Below are 22,335 nucleotides of genomic sequence, written 5' to 3' on the forward strand. Positions count from 1 at the left end.
GTCGTGTCCGACTCTTTGCGACCCCATGAATCGCAGCACGCCAGGCCTCCCTGTCCATCACCAACTCCCGGAGTTCACTCAGACTCATGTCCATCGAGTCAGTGATGCCATCCAGCCATCTCATCCTCTGTCGTCCCCTTCTCCTCCTGTCCCTAATCCCTCCCAGCATTAGAGTCTTTTCCAATGAGTCAACGGAAACTCAGGTATTCAGCTACTTAGAAGATATGATATGTCCTTTTGATACAGGACTGGAACTGTAGTTCGGTGCTAAAGATAGTAGTATGACACAAATGGCAGGAAGTGAAGAAGAACTAAAGAGCCTCTTGATGAAAGTGAAAGAGAGTGAAAACGTTGGCTTAAAGCTCAACATTCAGAAAACTAAGATCATGGCATCCGGTCCCATCACGTCATGGCAAATAGATGGAGAAACAGTGGAAACAGTGGCTGACTTTATTTTTCTGAGCTCCAAAATCACTGCAGATGGTGACTGCAGCCATGAAATTAAAAGACGCTTACTCCTTGGAAGGAAAGTTATGACCAACCTAGACAGCATATTAAAAAGCAGAGACATTCCTTTGTCAGTAAAGGTCCATCTAGTAAAGGCTACGGTTTTTCCAGTGGTCATGTATGGATGTGAGAGTTAGGCTATAAAGAAAGCTGAGTGCTGAAGAATTGATGCTTTTGAACTGTGGTGTTGGAGAAGACTCTTGAGAGTCCCTTGGACTGCAAGGAGATCCAACCAGTCCATCCTAAAGGAGATCATTGGATGTTCTCCTGGATGTTCATTGGAAGGACTGATGTTGAAGCTGAAACTCCAATACTTTGGCCACCTGATGCGAAGAGCTGCCTCATTGAAAAAGACCCTGATGCTGGGAAAGATTGAGGGCAGGAGGAGAAGGGGACGACAGAGGATGAGATGGCTGGATGGTATCACCGATTCAATGGACATGGGTTTGGGTGGACTCTGGGAGTTGGTGATGGACAGGGAGTCCTGGCGTGCTGCGGTTCATGGGGTCGCAAAGAGTCAGACACAACTGAGCGACTGAACTGAACTGACACAAATCTCAGGAGAAAAAATACATGGTAACTAGAAGCAAAACCAAGACCTTACTCAGATTTGCCCAGACGTCACAAGCTAAAAGATACACACAGCAAAGACAGAAAGGGCATGCCTCACACATCTTCTCATCTATTAGACCTTGCCATAGCTAGGCAGGGCACTTTCAAATGTACAAAATGCTGACATCATACTTCTAATTTAAGCTAAAGGATACAGTGTGTGCTGTGTGCTCAGTAGTTCAGTCCTCTTTAACTCTTTTATGACCCTATGGACTGTAACCCACCAGGAAAGAATACTGGAATGGTTGCCATTTCCTCCTCCAGGGGATACTTCTGACCCAGGGATCAAACTCATGTCTCCTGCATCTCCTGCATCAGCAGGTGGATTCTTAACCACTTAACCATCTGGGAAACCTAAAGGATGCAATATCTGGTTTTACTTCTCATGACTGAAAGAAATTTTTTTTAGCCCCGAGAGGAAAACTTGAAATCTATTGATATCCCATTATGACAAAGGTTAACAGAGGAGACCTAAAAGAGGGGATAGAAAAAGAATGGAGGAGAAGTATCTAAAGAATCTTGATAGTACATGTGAAGATATGTTGTACTTCTACATACTTTGTATTGCAACTTGTCCTTAGAGGTGCTTAATGATAAACTTGATGTGATGTGTCATGCATGCTCAGTTGTGTCCAACCCTTTGCGACTCCATGAACTGTAGCCTGCCAGGCTCCTCTGTCCGTGGAATTTTCCAGGCAAGAATACTAGAGTGGGTAGCCATTTCCTCCTCCAGGGCATCTTCCTGACCCAGGGACTGAATCCACATCTGATGTGTCTTTTGCACTGGGAGGGAGATTCTTTACCACTATGCCACCATAAACTTAATAAACTAATAATACAAAGAAAGTGATGAAAATAGAAAATATTTTAAAATAATAGAGAAAAAGAGAATTCAGATAGAGGAGATAAGTAAACTATTAAAAACAAAAAGTTGAAAGAGAAAGATGCAAAGAGAATAGTTAGAAATAATGCAAAAAGGGAGGAAATAAAAACGATGCCTAGAGTCATGAGAGAAATGTGTGTATATAGTAGAAGTACTGGTGTGTGAACGTGTATGTCACAGAGGTAGGGAAAGAATAAAATTAAAATTAAGGCTTAAAAAGAAGGAAATGAAAGAAAAGTTGAAGGCTATAAGAAAGTAAAAGCAATTGCGGGAAAGATTTGGGGTTTGTTAACTGTTCCAACTCTTTCAAAGACTTTTCCACATATTGCATCGCTCGTCTTTAAATTTGTCTGCTAAGAGGGGGGATTAATTTTTATATTCTATCGAATTTATTTCCCCTTAATCCCTCTATTCATTTTTCAGATGTTTTCTTGGAAATAGGAAATCATATTTTAATATGACTAAACCCATAGAACATCCTATTGCCTTGAATGTTATGGTAGATTGAAATTCAACCCAAGATTTAAGAATGAAAAGTAAATTTAGCAGAGATCTGATATTTAGCCCAGAAGTGTACCTGCCTCATAAATTTGGCATTACATGTTCTCTGAAAAGTGATCACAGTTTATGTATAAATGAGAGACAATAGAGGTCTGTGTTGCCTTTATTGGCAAAAACTATTATATATTAGAGGTTTTATGAATCACCTATGCTATGTGAAGCAAATGCAGACCACAACTATTAAGTAATAATTATGAATACACTTTTAAAGTAAATTTTATTAAGTATTAATAAAGACTTTATCTGTATATATATACATCCACATCCACACACACACACACACAGAGACAAGTCCTTTAACCTCTCTGGACTTGTTATCCCATCTGTGATAAAAGAATTATTTTAGGTGAAGAAGTATTTTCTGCTTTAGCCCAAGCAGCACCACTTGTATTAGTTTAAATTTCGGACTTCTGTGTTCAACTCTGTTTTGTTTGGAGGAAAGATTCTGCGGAAAGTCATTATAAAACCACCACAGCAGATGGTCCCTTTCCCAGCCACTGCCCTCCGAGAGAAGGGGCCCCAGCACTCTTGCTTTGTCTTGCAAGTTTCCATCAGGAAGCCTCCTCTTCACCTATCATTTCATACTCCACCCTCTGTCCCTTACCTTAGGCCCCTCCTTTGCTCTCCCATGTCTTTTTGGGGCCTGAGGCTGATCCTGTCCCCCATTCTCTGGCACCTGTGACCATTTATTCATGCATTCATCAAGGATTTGTTGAGCAATCACTCTGTGCCATGCTTTGTTCCAGGGACTTGGCATTTATCAGTGACCAAAACAGAGATCCCTGTTCAGCTCACACTGCAGCAGGTAGAGATAGATAATAACTAATAAGCAGAAAATAAGCACTTTGTAGAGTATGCCAGATGGTGATAAGTGCTATGAGAAAAAAGAAGAAGTCAAGCAGGCCAGGGAGGATTGAGAGGGGTATGAGGAGTCATATTGAGATGGCAGATTCTTGGCCCCATTCCTGCAGTTCCAAGTAAGAAATCTACCTAATCCAGTATGTCCCTTTATACACGATCCTGGAATTGACCTCTGGTCACGGGGGTGTGGTAGAGACAGCATTCAACTCAACTCCATACTCATTTCCTCTCTTGCAGTTAGGTCAGGCCCATGTGACTCGTGTTGGCCAATGAAACATGAGAGGAAGAGCAGTTAAAAGTTAGCTTGTCTCTTTCACCTCATCCTTACTCTAATGTGCTCACCTTAAGGCCCATTAGTCTAGGCATCAAAGCTACAAGATGAAGAAGCCCATCCAACCTGCATCAGATGCGACATGAGGAAGAAATAAATTTCTACTGTATATGCCACTATGATTTCAGGGTTGTTTGTATCTAAATCACAGCACGGGCTATCTGTGCCAGTATCTATGAAAGAAAATAAGCTGGCAATTATAACATAATTTTCTGCTTTTTAACAGTAAAGTAAGCAAGAAGTCATGAATTTTTACCTCCTTATAGATTAACAGTGGTGTAAAGGTACACTTCTGCCAGGAAAGAAATGAGTAAATTACATTTAGGTTGCACTTTTAGGACTCTATGAATATTCCGTGACGTGTTTTAAGGAAGTATTTTGATTCATGAACACAATTTACTTTTTTGGATTCACATAACAGTAAAATTTCATTGAAAAAAATTACTTAGTAGAAAATGTGTAATTTATTTTAATCTAATCAAAATATTTCTTGGGCCATTCAGTTTCCTGGCTATTCCCCTGACTTAAATCTCAAACTGGAGGAATATTTTTTTTCTGTAAACATTTGTTACAATGGCACTCATTTAAGAAAGATTAAAATATTAACAGTATCCAGATGGAGTCTATAAGCAAATGCAAACCCCAAGCAATAGGAGCTCTAAGTCGTGCCCTAAGAAACTTTAAAATGTAAAGCTGCCTGTGCTCTAACTCACAGGATCTTGCTTGTCCATATTTTCCTTTAGTAGACTCCAAAGAAAACATTTAGAAAGATAGCCTCAAGCTCATGAATATGGGTTAATAAATAAAACAAATCTGTATGGAAATATTGATATCCAAGTCCAGATACATAGGTGGATATGTATACATATCATATCATATCATAAAGCAAGAGACCATTGAGGGATGGCCAGGAAGACCCCAAAGATTCTCCAACCACCTATCAGGATGCCCGAAGTCCTACCATTAATTATTTTTCCTTTGACTAGAAGAATTTTGCTACTCTGTGACAGCTTTGATAGAAAAGAACAAGACACAGATGGAGTAGAATAGGCAGGGGAGACCATGTTGAGGAGAGTGGGACTGGGTTGAATGATGTGAAGATGGTGATAACAAAACCCTGGTCTAAAATACAAGGTGATAGTTGACAACTGATTAATAAATTATAATGTTCTTCTTGAACACCTACTATCTTTATGATATTATACCAGGCACTCTGAAAGACAGAAATATATGAGGCAGAGTTACTGTCTTCATCAAGTCTGTAGTCTGGGGTTTGGTCTTTGTTATGGAGCCAGAGAACTCATGGCTAGTTAGAGCTAGTGTGGCCTGTTACTCATCCTCAGCAAGTCTGTATGAGGCTCCAGGGAGACCCAGGTCAGGCAAATGAAGGGTATTATAGGACCAGAGGGAACGAGGTCTAGAGAAGAAAAAACAAGGATGAAAGGAACAATGAACTGATACAGCCATTCTCCCCTTATTAAACACTTTTACCCTTGAGCGTGAGAGGAGATCACAGGCTTTGATGCTTGGAGAATTTTATGTCCTTCCACCAAATAAAAAGAAACATAAACTGAATTTCATATAATTATTTTGTTACATGGCTTTGTTACAAAAGCTTTTGGGTTTTGAGGTCTTTCTTTTTCAGTTTTAAACACTTACCATCAAACTTTGCAAGTCTGCTGATATCTGCTCCAAGTTCTGAGGTAACTGAGAGCGCGTGGCGCACTTTAAGGTTTGTTTCCCTGTGAAATTAATTGACATGACATGAACTTTTAAATGAAATAGCCCAACAGTATCTTACACAAAGCCATCAGGGGCATTTCCTCAATTTTAGCACATGCAAAATCCAACACAAGAGATTCAAGAAACTCCCTCTGAATGTCATTCACACCTCCCACACTATCTCGGCAAAGTGGACAAGTCTTTGCAGACTCCTAAGAGTTAGCATTTCATCCACGGCACATCTCTGTAACAACAGCGATCTGTTTCGCTATTTAGAAAAACAGAGGATGTATTAATAATAAGTATGGTTGCATTCGAACATTCTTAGTATCATGCATGAGTTACAAAACACATTAGGAATGGGAACACAGTTGCCAGTTAAAGGAGGTCAGTATCACTCCAGAATCTGGTATCTATGCAGAAGTTTTACTGGTAAGAATGGTCATGGCAAATTTCACAGTAGCTGAAATTCAAATGGGAAAAGGAATACAGCTTTCTTTTTCTTGAAGAATCAAGCCAAGAATCCCATACATCTAGAATCATAAAACTATACAGGAACTAAGTAGATCACAAGGAGCTGGTCATCTTCTTCCAAGCAAGACCATGTATACATTGGACAGATGGCTGTCTGGTATTCATGAGATGACCATCAGTGAAGATTCTATGGCCATCATTCAAGTCTCCTGTTTAAGGAGTTCGTCATGTCAGTTTCCTCACTGAGTTCAACCAAATTCTCTTCTACCATAGCTTAAGAGCATCTGTCAGAGTTCAGTCTTTATGGAAATGTTTAGTAGTGGGTTCAGTAGTAGTGGGTCAACAAATATCGATTGAATACATACCATAGTCACCCATGAAACTCAATGCAGCCCTGAAGGTTACTGTCCTCTTGAGGAAAACAAGTGGTAGGTAAAAAAGCCAATATCACCTTTTGGAAGTGCATACCAAACCATGAAAAACTGAATTTAGAGAACTGAGCAGATACCTGCAACTTCATTTAATCTAAACTTCTCCATGATTAAGCTTCACAATGATGTTATGGCAATGAGAACTGAATCCAAGGAATGCCCATTAGTCAAACAGCTTACTGCAGAAAACATTAAGCTGAATGTATAATTGAAATAACTTTATTCAAAAGTCATTTAGATCTTACTGATCTAAATCTACAAATTCTAGGAGGCAGAGATGAGTATAGACAGTCAAAAATAACTTCATAATTGAGGCAGAAACTGAGTTGGGCTTGATGAAAAAGAGTGAGACAGTGGTGTTGAGATTAAAGGACAAATGTTTGTCCTTTAAATGACTTTTCAAATAATTTAAACAATCACACCAACTGGACTAGACAGCTCTCATTCCTCAGCCCTATTCCATATATGCTGTCACTCACTAAAGTTCATCATCATGTTAATTTATTTCCTCAGGATTCTAATATCTCACTTCTATATTCAGACATGGAAACTAAAGAGGAAGAATAATCTGATAAAAAATTTTTTTTTCAAAACTCCTGATTTTTTTCCTCAATATTTTTTAATCTGTAGATTTTATGTTTCATATTTTAAATTCAATTCCCACATTGTAAAGTTTGTGTACAGTTTGTCCTGAAGCTTTGTGTTTGGCTGCACCTGCATAAGCTGCTACAAATAGAATAAAGAATCTCATAGCCTGTGTCTATCAAAAAAAAAAACTACAAATGACAATATAAAATAACACATGCATAAAGGATCTGAATAGACACTTCACTAAAGAAGAAATACAGTGATAAATAAAAAAAAAATTCACTGCCATTTCTCACTAGGGAAATGCAAATTAAAACCATAATGAGATACTACTACTTGCCTACTATCTAAATACTACTACTACTACATGCCTACTATCTGAACTATCTGAAATTTAAAAGATCGATCATACCAGGATAGAGAGTCACTGAAAATCTCAGATACTAATAGTGACATCTAAAATGGTACAGTCACTTTGGTCAATATCTTGATAAATTTCAAAATGATTTTCAACATAAGAAACAATACAGAAAGATCCTTTCTACCTTTTAGTCAATTTCTCCTATGGTACCATCTCACGAAACTGTATCACAATACCACAACCAGGATACTGACATTAACAGTCAAGATATGGAACACTTCTATCAACACAAGGATTCCTCTGGGCTCCATTTACGGACATACACCTTCTCTGCCTCCTCCAACCCATCTTAAACTCCTGGCAATTCCTAATCTGTTATACATTTTTCTAATTTTATAGAAATGTTATATAAATGAAATAATATAGTATGTGACCTTCTGATATTTACTTTTTTCACTCAGTATGATTCTGTGAAGATTCATTCAGGTTACTGCATATATCAATAGTTCATTCCTCTTTGTTGCTCAGTAATATTCCACAATATGGATATACCACAGTTTGTTCAACCATTCACCTGGTGACAGACATTTAAGTTGTTTCTAGTTGGAGATATTACAAATAAAGTGCCCTAAACATTTGTATACAAATTTTTGTGTAAGCATAAGTCATTTCTCTGAGATAAATGCCAGGTAATGAAACTGCTGGATACAGGAGCTACATGCTTAGAAACTGCCACACTGTTTTCCAGAGTGATTGTAGCATTTATATTCTCATCAGCAATGTGTGAGTGGTTTGGTTTCTCAACGTTCTTGCCAGCATTTGGAGTTCTCACTAGTTTTTATTTTGGTTATTCTGATAGGATAAGTGGGAAGTGATACATCATTGTTGTTTTAACTTTAATATCCCAATGGCTAAAGTTGTTGAGCATCTTTTCATGTACTTATTTGCCATTTGTAAGTTATCTTTGGTGAACTGTCCTTTAATATCATTTGCCAATTTTCTAATTGGATTTTTTTTACTGTGGAGTTTTTAATATTTTTCATATATTCAAGATACAAGTCCTTTGTCAGATATATAGGTTGCAAGTATTTTCTCCTAGTCTGTAACTTTTATTTTCATACTCTTAACAGAGTCTTTTGCACAGGAAAAAAAAGAATTTTAACATGACCAAGTCCAGTTTGTCAAATTTTCCTTTTATGCATTATGCTTTTTGGATCAAATCTAAGAGCTCTTTGACTAGCCTCAAATCTTCAAGACTTTCTACTATGTTTTTTCGAAAGTTTTTATAGTTTTATGTTTTATATTTGAATTGTTTCCTTAACAATTATAGGACTACTCAAACTATTTCATACTGGATGAGTTCTGACCGTTTTTCAATGAAGTAGTCCATTTACTCTTGGTTGTTAATGTGTATAGAGTTATACACAGTATCTCCATATCTTTTTGATGACTTCAGGATCTATTATAATACTCCCTGGTTCATTCATGATATTGTTAACTTGTATCTTTTTTTTTCTCCTTTCCCAGTCTTCTTAAAATTTGTCTATTTTACTGATGTTTTCAAAGAACTAGCTCTTTGTTTATTTTTCTGTATTCTTTCTCTATTTTCAGATTCATTGATTTTTTTTCTCTTTGCTCTTTCCTTCTACTTGCTTTGGTTTATTTTGCTATTTTCTAGGTTATGAATGGAAGATTTGATAATTGGTTTGAGGCTTTTTTACTCTTCAAGTATATACACGCATAGCTATAAATTTTCCTCTTAGCACTATTCTAGCTTCTGCCAAACCAAGGGTAGGATCACATAGGCTGATCTCTATTTGGATACCTCAGTACAGCAATGATTTAGAAGGCAGTGGTTAAAACCATGGGCTCTTTTGTCAGACTGCCAGGTTTGAGTCCTGGTTTCATTCGTTAGAAGTCTGGGACAAATTCTTTAGTCACTCCAAGCTTTCGTTTCCTTGCCTATACAATAGGGCTTATAGTACCTATGTCAGGATTAAATGATAGAATCCATCTCAAGCACACACTTTAAAATGTAAGTGTTCAATAAATGTTTTTATGTCAGACAGACTAACTGAATCCATTGAAACGAAATTACTATATGGTCTAATAACTAAATTCCAAATTAGCATCTATGTCAAAACTGCATTCTACTTCATTTCTCTCTCTACATCCTCATTTGACCCAGTTCCAAAAGTTGCCTTATAAAGTAACACCAGTTCTTCTTTCTTCAAGAGATCTTGATTGCCATTCCTCTCATTTTCCTTAGAAAAGCACTTGAAAACAAATAAACAAAGAGACCCTTCCAGGGAATCTCAGTGAAGAATCCCTATGTAAACTATATATTACTCACATATATAGTTAGCTCATTGTTTCTGAAATAAATTCAAGAAAAAAGACAGAGTTTTCCCAAGATCTGCAAAGTAACTAGCAAATGGACTAAATGGGACTCCCCTGATGGTCCAGTGGCTAAGACTTCACCTTCCAATGCAGAGGGTGCAGATTCAATCCCTGGTCAGAGGCTAAGATCCCACGCGCCTCACAACCAAAACACCAACACATAAAACAGAAGCAGTATTGTAATAAATTCAATAAAAACTTTGAAAATGGTTCACATCAAAAAAACATTTTTAATGGACTTTGCAATTTAACAGTCTTATTTCTTCCAAGAATATAAAATGAAGGGTATTTTTTTTAGATTTTTTGATTGAGGTATAGTTGATTTACAGTGTTTCAGGTGTACAGCAAAGTCATTCAATATACACATATATTCTTTTTCAGATTCTTTTCCATTATAGGTTATTATATTTAATGTAGTTCCCTGTATTATACAGTAGATTCTTGCTGTTTATCTGTTTTATATATAGCAGTGTATGTATCTGTTAATCTCAGATCCCTAATTTACCACTTTGGTAATCGTTAAGTGTGTCTATATCTGCTTTGAACTAAGTTCCTTTGTATCAATTTATCAATTTAGATTTCACATTTAAGTGATACATGACATTTGTCTTTCTCTGAGTTACTTCACTCAGTATGACAATCTCAAGGTCCATCTGTGTTGCTGCAAATGGCATTATTTCATTCTTTTTAATGATTAATATTCCATGATATGCGCGTGCACGCGCGCGCACACACACACATTGCATCTAAGATTAAGGTTTAAGATTTAAGTTAGGTCTTGTTTCTAAAGCTATTGCTCTTAAATACATTGAAAACCAATCTAAACAATTATTTGAATTGTAATAACTTACCCATCAAGCTCAGCAGTTTCAATATAACAGAGACCATGTGGCTCACTACTTGATAGGAGAAGGAGATCAGCCTATTTTGAAAAACCATGATAAAGAATATTTGAGGGGGGAAGATTGGTTGAATGCCTTCAACACTGTATCACCCCTCCATTACTAATGAGTCAGCAGAGTCTTAGAAAAAAAGTGAGACATGAAGTCTGGCTCTACCTCTCTGACATATGCCCTGAATCAAAACCACCCTCTGCTTCCTTGTTCCTGCTTTGCACTCTCTTGGCCATCAGAACATAAGCAAGGGCAGGATATAGCATATAAATTAACAACCACTTTATTTTTTAATAGAAATATATAAAGTTTTTATATATTCCATATAAAATTTATATCTTTATAGAAACATATAAAATTCCATTTTCTTGCTTTGATAATTGCTCATGAAAAACATAAAATGTAATCCAATAAGTAAGATAATTGGAAATACTTATATGCACACACTTTAATTCTTCAGTTATCAGTTAAGAGCAGAGGGCAGGCAAAGAAATGGGGAAAGACAAAAGTGAATGAGCAGGAGAAAACTGAAAACAATAAAAAAAAATGAGAGGCAAGGAAAGAGAAAAGGATTAAAGGAAAAACAAACTTGAAAAGATAAACAGGATGACAGGAAGGTTCAAGAGGGAGGGGACATATGTGTACCTATGGCTAATTCATGTTGATGTATGGCAGAAATCAAACCAATACTGTAAAGCAACCATCCTTCAATTAAAAATAAATAATTTTTTAAAAGATAAACAACAAAAAAAGAAAAAGATGGTGGTGTACAAGAAAAGGGAAAGAGAAGAAAAGCAGGGGTTAAGCAAGAGGGCTGGATAGAATAGAAAACATGGTAAAAACAGAAAACATTCAGAGATGAAGACAGAGATAAATTATTCTCTTGGTGCTTTGGAAATGACTGATCATGATTCAGTTTTAGAATTCTGGTAGCTTTCTACATTGGGAAATTATTTCTTTGAAATTTCAAAATTAATTTTAAAATAAAAGTTTTTATGAAATTCTTAAGGATTTGAATATCTACAAAGAACTGACTAAAATTATAGCAATTTATTTTGACATATTAGCCTAACAATTTTCTACCTCTAAATGTATGACTGGCATTCCAAAACTGCAAATTTTTCTTACCTTTGGTTTTTAAATACTAGAAATATCCCATTATCAAAGCCTGGAGGTTAAATTTAGAATCAAACTACTCATTTCATTCTCTCAAGTGTTTAAATTTTCAACTCAAAAATAGGCCAGGCGTAGCTGCATGTATGGGGGAATAGTTTTGTCTAAGTCATAACAAAACAGAACTGAAAAAAAAAAAAAAACTCGGTGACAAACCCCTAACAAAATAAACAGGTTTGTACTATCAAGGTTCTTCAACTCTGAATGAAAAAGTCACAGACGTCTGTCAAGGCAGAAATTATTTACTTTCTGACTTCTCACAACATGACCAAAGCAAACTCACTCTGAAGAGGACATGTGAAGAGTATACGCCAGTTATAAGCCAACATTTTTAAAGTAAAAAAGTGTTATGAAAATGAACCTTGATTTTATTTCTCACATTTACATTACAATGAATAAAGGCATAAGGCACAACAGCAGTAGAGCTTCACACTCTTTGGCTTATGGTTCTCCTCCCTGAGTTTAACAGGATCATTTTAAACAAAAGCCAGAATTCTCTAATTGCTACCATCTGTGACTGAAAAATAGTTATGAAGTTTAGAGAAAGATAACCATTTGTACCTACGGTTGCTTTTCTTCAAAATTCTGCCTAGTAAGAACTATCCAATGTTACTGCGTAATTTTGAGCTCAGCTGCCTTAACACATATTTTCAGCAAATAAGGAGAGAGACTGTTGGCCACAGTGGCTCAGAACATGTGACTGAGGCACCACTGCCACCTGGTGACTGGATTATCTCCTGAGCAGCGACTCAACCTCCTAGAAGCAGAAAGTGTTAACCTCAAAGGCTCTGGGCTAACTCTTACTGCTTTTTCTATACCCTGGGAAGCTGGGACTTGTATCTTCCCTTCATCTACCTTCCCTGCCTCCTCCTGTCACCTCCAGTGTCAACTTTTTCTATGTCCTCTGAACCTTCCTCCTGTTTTCCCACTCCCTAATCCCTGCCCTGCCTCCCCTCACTCTTCCTCTGTTCTCCCAGCCCAACTGCTGAGTTTGGGTATTTCCTTTTGCTAACTTCTCTCTTCAAGTTTTGTTCATTCATTGTAGCTGAAGAGCATGTGTGAACGAGCAGTGGCCAGCTGAGTCGCCGTCATGCCGCCCTGCTTCCACACGCACTAGGTAGCCCTTTTGGAAAGGAAGGGCAGGAGAGCTGTAGGAACAGCCTTGTTAGTACTGGATTGCCCTCTGCTCTTTGGAGCAGGGAGTGGGGCAACACATGGGCGGTCTTAGGGTCCAACAAGCCCCAGTACTGTCAGTCTCAGGTCAGTCCTCCTTAAGCTGATCCCTTCAATCTCTCTCAGGGACCCAATTCCTAGAATTGGACCCAGAAACTTGTGTTTGAGTTGGAGGTGTTTATAATACCAATAGCCAAAATTTGGTGAGTTCTTACTATGTGTCTGGCACTATTCTATATAGCCTAGCCTTAATGCAGTATTTTATTTAACTCAAAGAAATCCTAAATGTATATCTTGGTGCTATCTCTACTTTACAGATGAGTAAACTGAGGCCCAAAGAGGTTCAGTAACTTGTTTGAGGCCACAGAGTAAGTAGGGCACTAGGGTGTGAATCTAGGCAATTCAAAGCCTATACTGCCAGGAGTACTAAATTGAGTGAAAACTTCTTTCCTTCAAGGATTTTATAGTTTAGTAAAGACAGAATATGATAAGGGTTCTAAGTATCTTATTAACAAAGTGCTATGGGAGGAATGCAAGTGAGAAAGGGGTATATCTGACTGGTAGCTAAGGAAGGGCTTCATGGAAGATTCCAGATGGAATGGAGGGCAGGTCCCTGTAGGCAGAGGTGTTAGCAGGAATGAAGCACAATAACAGAAACTGTGATTACTGGAACTCACAGTGGGACACGCAGCAGTTAATTCCAACCATACCCATCTTCCTTAGACTCTTATTTGTACTGGGTTGGCCAAAAAGTTAGTTTAGGTTTCCAAGTGACGTTATGGAAAAGCTTGAACAAACTTTTTGGCCAACGCAGTATTTTCTTCTGTCAATTACTGGTTCCTTTTCCCTGTGCTTTCCCAGGAAAGACTCAACTATATCTCTCAAGAATTGAGGACTGTTTTTAACACAGTGTCTCTTCACCCACCTTCAAAAGGTAACAAAAAGCCCAAGGAGCAGCTTCACGGAGAACTGAAACAAATATACCAGCCAGAGGACTCTTGAAAAGAATCTGCAGAACATCTGTAAGTTCTAAGAGCCAATGACACTAGACTCCTAGATTAGGCATAATTAATGTTCGTTGAATTAAAGAGCCAATGAAGCTAAACCTCAAGCAATTATATAACATCTAAAAGCTGTGCAGCTAAGGGCTAACAAAACATTCACATAATTGTATCACTTTATTCTCTCAATAGTCTCTTTGGGGGATAATGTTGTTCCTACTGTGTGGATAAGAAACCTGGGAAGGTCATTTCCAGTCTGACAAGCACTGCTGCTGCTGCTGCTAAGTCGCTTCAGTCGTGTCTGACTCTGTGCGACCCCATAGATGGCAGCCCACCAGGCTCCGCCATCCCTGGGATTCTCCAGGCAAGAACACTGGAGTGGGTTGCCATTTCCTTCTCCAACGTGTGAAAGTGAAAAGTGAAAGTGAAGTCACTGAGTCGTGTCCAACTCTCAGCGCACACATGGACTGCAGCCTACCAGGCTCCTCCGTCCATGGGATTTTCCAGGCAAGACTACCTGAGTGGGGTGCCATTGCCTTCTCTGTGACAAGCACTAGATGAACTAAATTAACTCACGCAATGCCCATAGCAAGTCATGGTGAATCTAATAGAGGAACCCAAGGCTCTAAGAGCTTTAAAGCCACACCCATGACCATATGGAGCTTAAAGGGCAAAGCTAGAACTAGAACTCAGAACTCTGATCCCAAAATGCACAATCTTTCTTCTGGTTGGCTACAGAATGACTGGAATACAACTACAAATAAAACAGCATTTTGCTTTGCTAGTGTTCAAAATCAAAACTACAATGGTGAAAGAATATTGGGATTTGATTTGTAACCAAATGGAAAGATGAATTTGTAGAATTAACTGAAACATCATATTTGGATCTCCCTTAATTTTTTTAAGCCATTCTCAAACACGGAATTCTTCTTTATCATCTACAAAATTATCTCTTCTTTTATTCTTTTATAGTCCAAAAATAAAAATCCAAAATGGCTCATGTGGTATGAGTAACTTATGGAAAAATATGTTGATATGGACAAAAATCAGAATTAAGTCATAAAAATGAAAATGTGTACGATTACAGTTAATATTTTTCTTTAAAATTTAAGTTTCAGATCCATTGTTCAGATCCAAATGTTCAAATGTATGTTGAACATTTCACATTTTTTTTTTAAAGAGGAAGATTTATTTCAGCAATTAGAGTAAAACAAGTAACTCTGAAGTTATAAAAGTTAAAATAACTGAAAACGCAATTCAACCACAAAATGGCCTCCCTAAAAGGATACCCTTTAAAAGGTGCTGAAAAACACTGGATGAGATGCCCTGATGATGGGTACAGAGAGAGACAAAGCCTGTCCATGGTCAGGACTGGAGTTTACATCAAACTAGTCCTTTCATTTCTTAAGGTGAAATTTTCAGTTTCTGTAGCAGAAGAATGCCTTTGTTCTAAAGCAAAAATTTACCATTGTAAACATCTAAAACACAAAGGCCATTCTGTGGAGGGGATGGAAGGGGAGCTTTTTCCAAATAAGCTAAACGACTAAATGTGAAATTCAAATATGCTCATGTCCAGGAAAAGGTTTATTTCTACCACCAGATAAGAAAAGCAAAACATAAATTTATATTAAAAATAAAAAAATAAAAGATGCTTAAAAAAAAAAAAAGAAAGAAAAGCAAAGCAAAATAGGAAAATAGCACTGCAGTCAATTAAAGGAGGAAGGTAGGCATGGTTCCCAGGGACCAGGGTCTACCAGTATCGGGAACTCTGCAGTGTGGTTTTCTCACACCGTTTACTTGGTTCATCTAATGCAAGTCAGTCTCATTGTGATAACTGAATTATGCTGTCCATTTTTTCTTGGTCCTAAAATAAAAATAGGAGCTCTGGAAATTCAGTCCAGAAGTGTTTTAGATTTCTTAAGGTAAAGGGCAGTAAGGATTTCTTATCTGGAAAACAGAGGTGAGTAACTCTTAACAGGCCAGCTAACTGGTCATCTCAGACAAGCTCCTTTCCTTGCTTAAAGTGACTTAAGTCAAGTTAGAAATTCTAAGTTTGACAGTTAGAGGCTATGCATTAGAATTGGGAGCAGCACTTCTAGCATCCAAGCCTAGAGGCTCTGACTCTGGAAGCCCAGGCTTAAGGTAATTAGGACAGGTCTAATGGAGGTAGGAGCTGCATATGGTAGTGGTAAAGAGTGGGGTTAAAACCCAGATGGAATTTAACTCCTAACCTTCCTATTGACAAGCTATCTGATGGCACTGCACCTCTATTTTCTTATCTGTAAATGGGAACAATAATAGTACATAAACTGCTGTCATTCGGCTAATGTGAGGATTAAATGAGTTAAGCTGTATAAAGAGCTTGTAATATTATCTGATATGTGGCATGTAGTCAATAAAGGCTAGCTATGGTTTTTCATGATCTTCATGATCTGGTTTCCCAGGCTCTACCTCGGTGCAGTAACTCAGAAGTGAGTCTCTTTAGCGACCTGTGATTGTTGCTCACCACATGTAAGCTCTCTGATAGCCTCTAACAGCTGATGCCAGGGAGTAGGAAGGTATATTAGTACTTCTAAGTGATTATAGCAGTTCACACATAGAAACATTTATTTGTCCCTGAAAACAGCTTCATAGGTGCTGAGTAGCTGCACATGGAAAACTTTTTAACAAAGTGACCTAATCAAGAGGCACTTCAGTGTTCTGGCATTTGGAGGACCCCCTCACTTATCCAAAGACTAAAGACACAGAGCTATAATTGTAGGAGTCAGACAGACATGACTGGAAATTAGGAAAATATCATCTGCTACTGACCAAGCAGTTGGAGACCAGGCTTTAGGTCTGTGGGCTGAGTGGGCTTGCTAATACTTCGCTCCGGATAGACAGATTATCCAGCCATAGATGAAGCTCTCTGGAAGATAGAAATTACCCAGACCCTCCCATCACCCCCACCATGGGGATTTACTCCTATAAAATGAATGCTGTGACCAAGCAGGGCAGAATGTTCTCTCTGTACATAGACAGAGCCTGAAGAGAAAGGGAAGGAAGGAGGTGTCAGGTCATGCACACCTGTTACTGCCCCACACTTGACAATCAGAGAAGTCACTCCTGGGAAAGAGGGGAGCAAGCAAGGGGGTGCAAGATGCTCAGTGTTATTTTGTTGCTGTCCCTCCAAGTGAAAGCAAGAACAACAGGACCCAGGGAAGGGCTGGGAATAAATAAGCGTTTCCGCCCCATCACATGACCACAATGAAAAGGCTACATCTGCACTGTCCAATAAGAAAGCCACAAGTCACATGTGGCTATTTAAATCTAAATTAATTAAAATTAAATAGAATTTAACTTTCAGTTCCTCAGTTGCATAACCACATTACCAGGATTCCATATCCACAAGGTGCTTCTGACTGTTCTATATTTGGACAGCACATAAAACATCTTCTTCACTGCAGAAAGTGCTACTGGATAGTGTTGGGACACATGGATCACGAACTTCATGGGAACTCATCTAAATGTGGATTCATTTTAAACCAATGCTAACGATGTGTTTGTGGAAATGTGTTTGTGGAACTGGTTTCCTGCCATGTGATGCGTGCACTTATACTTGACTCCATGTTTCATTCCACAGAAACGTTTGCAATAACAAGCAGCATGTATACTGTAACACAGAAAATACAACTAAATTAAAAACAAAGACCAAGGAAAGTGCAAGTTAGAATATTAAGGCTTTAGAAGGCAAGTTGGAACACAGATACACTATGGGGTCAGAGAAATAAGCACTTCTCTACTTAAAGTGTGAACTTTTTTTTTTTTCTTTTTTTGACTTTTAAACAATAGAAATTTATCTCTGATAGTTCCAGAGGCTGGGAATTCCAAGATCAAGACACTCACTGCAGGATGTCCTCAACCAGTGACAGCCATCTTCCTTCTGTGTCCCCATGTAGCAGAAAGGATGAGGGAATTCTACGTTGTCTCCTCTCTAAGTGTGCTAATCCTACTTTTTTTACTTTATTTATTTTTAATTGAAGAATCATTGCTTTACAGTATTGTGTTGGTTTTTGCCAAACAACATGAATCAGCCATAGGTATAGATGTGTCCCCTCCCTCTTGAACCTCCCCGCCACCTCCCTCCTCATCCCACTCCTCTAGATTGTTACAGAGCCCCTGTTTGACTTCCTTGAGTCATACAGCAAATTCCCGTGAACTTTTTTTGAATGTCCTGTTCACTGACTAGTTGCCTTAGCATGGGTTGCTCTCAAGAATCACTATACACAGAAAATGACTTAATGAAAGAAAACTGCTTCTGAAAGTGACTATTTAAGAGTCTCAACTGAGTAGTTCTTATAAATAGATCTTGGAGCCATTTATTTTATCCTGTGGGAAAATGTCTCAGATTTAATGAACACCACAACTTGATAAATAAAATGGTATTAACACAAAAATTTTCCTCACTAATCTAATATACATTTGACATAAAGACTATATAGAATTTTTAATCCTGTTCTGAATAGCTTTTATATATATCCTTGCATTTAATATGACCTATAGTTAGTCACATATTTTAGTCTGAATTGACCCCTTGAATTTTATTAAGAGAACTGTAACCCAGGAATTTTGAAAACATAAATTATAGTGCATTTGAAAGACAAAGTAAAACCTCAAAAATAGCATTTAGTGAGAACATTCAGTCAACATTTTCTGATTGTGATTACTCAGGAGAGAGCATTCATTTTCCTCTTTCTCTAGCTAGTCTTTTCTCCTAAAATCCTGCAAATTAACAGCATTAATTCCATTGTTAAGGGACAGTATTCCAACTACGCAGGAATGAACTATTTTTAAAGTATTCTGGAGCATTTTAAAAGCTGTTATTTACATCAAACGATTTTAAATCTTTTTATCTATTAGGTTAAAAGACCCAAAGAAAAAAATAAAAATAAAAAAATTTTTAAAAATTTAAAAAAATAAATAAAAGACGAAAAAGAAAATAACAAGGTGACAATCACTCAGCCTTGTCTGAATTATCATGTTACTGAAAGTAATTAATCAATATGTCCTTAAAAGTATCTTATAATTGAGACATTATAATAATGCTTCTTGGTATTCCCTTAGTTATGCTAAATTAGTACAGATTTGCTGAATTTGCAAGTGTAAATAGTTTAGTACATATACTATTTTAACCTGAGATAAAGTCTTTAAACAATACAAAATACTCACAGCAACAAATTGGTTATTTTCTAATTTAATGATGTCTCCCACTTTGACGTTCATCCATTTTTCATTCTGCAGTCTAAGAACAAAAACAAAATTAATTTTTTTTTTCAGGAATAGAGAAAAGAATCAAGAAAATGTATTCACAATACAGCATCATATGACAGAAGCAGCAAGTAAAACTTTTTTCCTAGAATGCTCAGTTCAAAGAGCCTTGAATAACAAAGTCATTTACCTGAGTGATGTGGGAACTAGAGAGAGGTCAAAAGAGGTCAAACGATTTGCCCAAAGACCCAGTGAGTTAGTCATCTCTAGGGCTAGACTCAAAATGCCTAACTCTTGGCGTGTACTCTTCCTACCACTCCATGGTGCCAGCTGTATACAGCAGCTGTTAACTCTTACTTGCAGAACATTCAAAAACAAAAAAGCTCAGCGGGAAGGAAAGGAATAACTTTAGTCATTAATATTCTTTTCAAGCTCTATGTTAATATAAAAACATTAGGGCTGTTGTCTCAGAAGTCTGTTTAACTGGAGGCAATATATGAAGGAGACAGAGGCAAGGGAGAGTAGTCCAGGGCAACAGCTAGAATGCAAGAGGAAAAGAACAAAAATTCTGGAAAGGACAAGAGCAGCAATCAATGACAAAAAAAAAACTGAACAAGAAAGACCACCTACAAATCATCCACAGTATTCTGGCCAAAGGACAGGCTTGGTGGCATTCTAACAGCTAGGATGAACAGCTCAGAATTGAGAACACGGTCAAGATGTTACACTGTTTTCTTCGAGGTTCATATATATAATGGAGTCCCAAGTCTACCTTCACCAAGTTCAAAGCGGTTTATGACAAAAAGCTGTTGTGCCTCTTTGGTCAGGCCCCTCTCAACAAGTTAGGCAGACAGCCCATCTGGAAACACACCACCTGTGAGTATCCATGATGCTGTTTCTGAAGTTCTCTGAAATGTAAACCAGCTTTGTTTTCTGAGTTGGAAACCTTCATCACACCTCCTTCCCAGCAACTTCTTCTAGGAGAGAAGGCTGTTACAAGAAGGGCAGGTTTCCCAACAAGTTAAGGTGGGCAGGTTAATTTCATTGTGAAGTTTTTGAAAAACAACCTAATTTACTTGTTTTATAGGCTGGAAAACAGTTTTAAATATTTATACAACTGTGAAATATACCTCACACTATCAACCCTGCTGGGTCATTTGGCTTAAACACTCAAAGAATTTCTCTTTAATACGACTCCAAGTACATGTTGTTCTGGAAAGTTTTCAACTGAAGCATTTTCATCTCTAGCCAGAATTCATTCATTTTTCCAATACCATACTTTTCTGCACTTTATCTAGTTTGTTGACAATGAGAGAACCTAGGAAGCCTTTAAATCTCATTTTATTTCTTTTTACAGGTATGAATAGATTATGCGTTGGTCTGTTTGTCCTGGGGTATCTACTTTGAGGCATTAGTGACATGTCTCAGGGAACAGTATCTCAGATAAAATAAGACCAGGACAGAGACCGTGTCTTTATTTATGGAAACTGCACTGCTACTGAATTTCCCTGAAGTCTCTATTGAAAGTTCCTCTGCATCAAGAAGATGCTGAGAAGACACTAACTCTCATTAGCAAACTCTTATTCCTCCTATCTATATACTCTAAGCTCTAGGAAGGACCACAACCTACCTCTTCCACCCAAATGGAAAAGTCAACCCAAGTTAAAAGGAAACTCTATAGGATCTCTTATACATTTCAAAATATACATTTGAGAGTTAAGTAACAACAGTACAAACAAGAGTTAAGTAACAGACAAGTAACAACAGCCACTGTTTGGGGGGAATAAATCAAAACCTGAGTTTTCTTACTTAATTCTAACTTGTTTTTCTCTAGTGTATTAATATTTCCCCCCATAAAACTGAAGCAACTGGAAAAGATGCTTTTAAAAGTCTGGTGGTATCCACAGGAATTACTTGAATTAACTGCTACACTTGGAACAATAGTGGAATAAAGTCTCTAAGAAAACAATCTGCGGAGGCGGTCCTAAGATGGTGGAGGAATAGGACGGGGAGATCACTTTCTCCCCCACAAATTCATTAAAAGAACATTTGAACGCTGAGTAAATTCCAAAAAACAACTTCTGAATGCCAGCAGAGGACATCAGGCACCCAGAAAAGCAGCCCATTGTCTTCGAAATGAGGTAGAAAAAAAAATAAAAGACAAAAAGAGAGGCAAAACAGGTAGGGACGGAGATCCGTCCTGGGAAGGGAGTCTTAAAAAAGAGAGAAGTTTCCAAACACCAGGAAACACTCTCACTGCTGAGTCTGTGACAAGCCTTGGAACCACAGAGGGCAACATAATAGGTAGGAAAAATAAATAAATAATTAAAACCCACAGATTACGTGCCCAACGGTAACTCCCCCAGTGGAGAAGCAGCGCAGACGCCGGCATCCACCACTAGCAAGTGGGGGCTGGGCAGGGAGGCGCGGGTTGCATTGCTTAGAGTAAGGACCAGGCCTGAATGCCCAAGGGAAACCTGAGGGAACTAACTTGGACTAGCAAACCAGACTGTGGGATAGCTACCAAGCGAAAAGCCCTAACCTAAGACAGGAATGGGAATTCAAGTGTGCCTTAGAAAGCATCACTACCAACAAAGCTAGTGGAGGTGATGGAATTCCAGTTGAGCTATTTCAAATCCTGAAAGATCCTGTAAGATGATGCTGTGAAAGTGCTGCACTCAATATGCCAGCAAATTTGGAAAACTCAGCAGTGGCCACAGGACTGGAAAAGGTCAGTTTTCATTCCAATCCCAAAGAAAGGCAATGCCACAGAATGCTCAAACTACCGCACAATTGTACTCATCTCACACACTAGTACGGAGAAGGCAATGGCACCCCACTCCAGTACTCTTGCCTAGAAAATCCCATGGATGGAGGAGCCTGGTAGGCTGCAGTCCATGGGGTTGCTAAGAGTCGGACACAACTGAAGCGACTTAACAGCAGCAGCAGCACATGCTAATAAAGTAACGCTCAAAATTCTCCAAGCCAGGCTTCAGCAATACATAAACCGTGAACTTCCAGATGTTCAAGCTGGTTTTAGAAAAGGCAGAGGAACCAGAGTTCCAGAAAAACATCTATTTCTGCTTTATTGACTATGCCAAAGCCTTTGACTGTGTG

At 38.0% G+C, this 22,335-nt stretch overlaps 1 protein-coding gene across 5 annotated transcripts in view; it reads right to left on the minus strand.

The window, feature by feature from the left end:
- ATP8B4 (ATPase phospholipid transporting 8B4 (putative)) overlaps positions 1–22,335 on the minus strand; it is a 283,123-nt gene that overhangs the window by 126,183 nt on the left and 134,605 nt on the right. For all 5 annotated transcript variants that reach the window (XM_070377880.1, XM_070377879.1, XM_070377881.1 and 2 more), the window contains 3 exons: positions 19,180–19,252; positions 10,583–10,653; positions 5,415–5,497 (listed from right to left, as the gene is read on the minus strand). In XM_070377880.1, the coding sequence (XP_070233981.1) occupies positions 5,415–5,497; positions 10,583–10,653; positions 19,180–19,252 (227 nt within the window). The remainder of the gene's footprint in view (positions 1–5,414; positions 5,498–10,582; positions 10,654–19,179; positions 19,253–22,335) is intronic.

Source organism: Bos mutus, chromosome 10 (assembly GCF_027580195.1).
Source record: "Bos mutus isolate GX-2022 chromosome 10, NWIPB_WYAK_1.1, whole genome shotgun sequence".
Classification (NCBI taxonomy): domain Eukaryota; kingdom Metazoa; phylum Chordata; class Mammalia; order Artiodactyla; family Bovidae; genus Bos; species Bos mutus.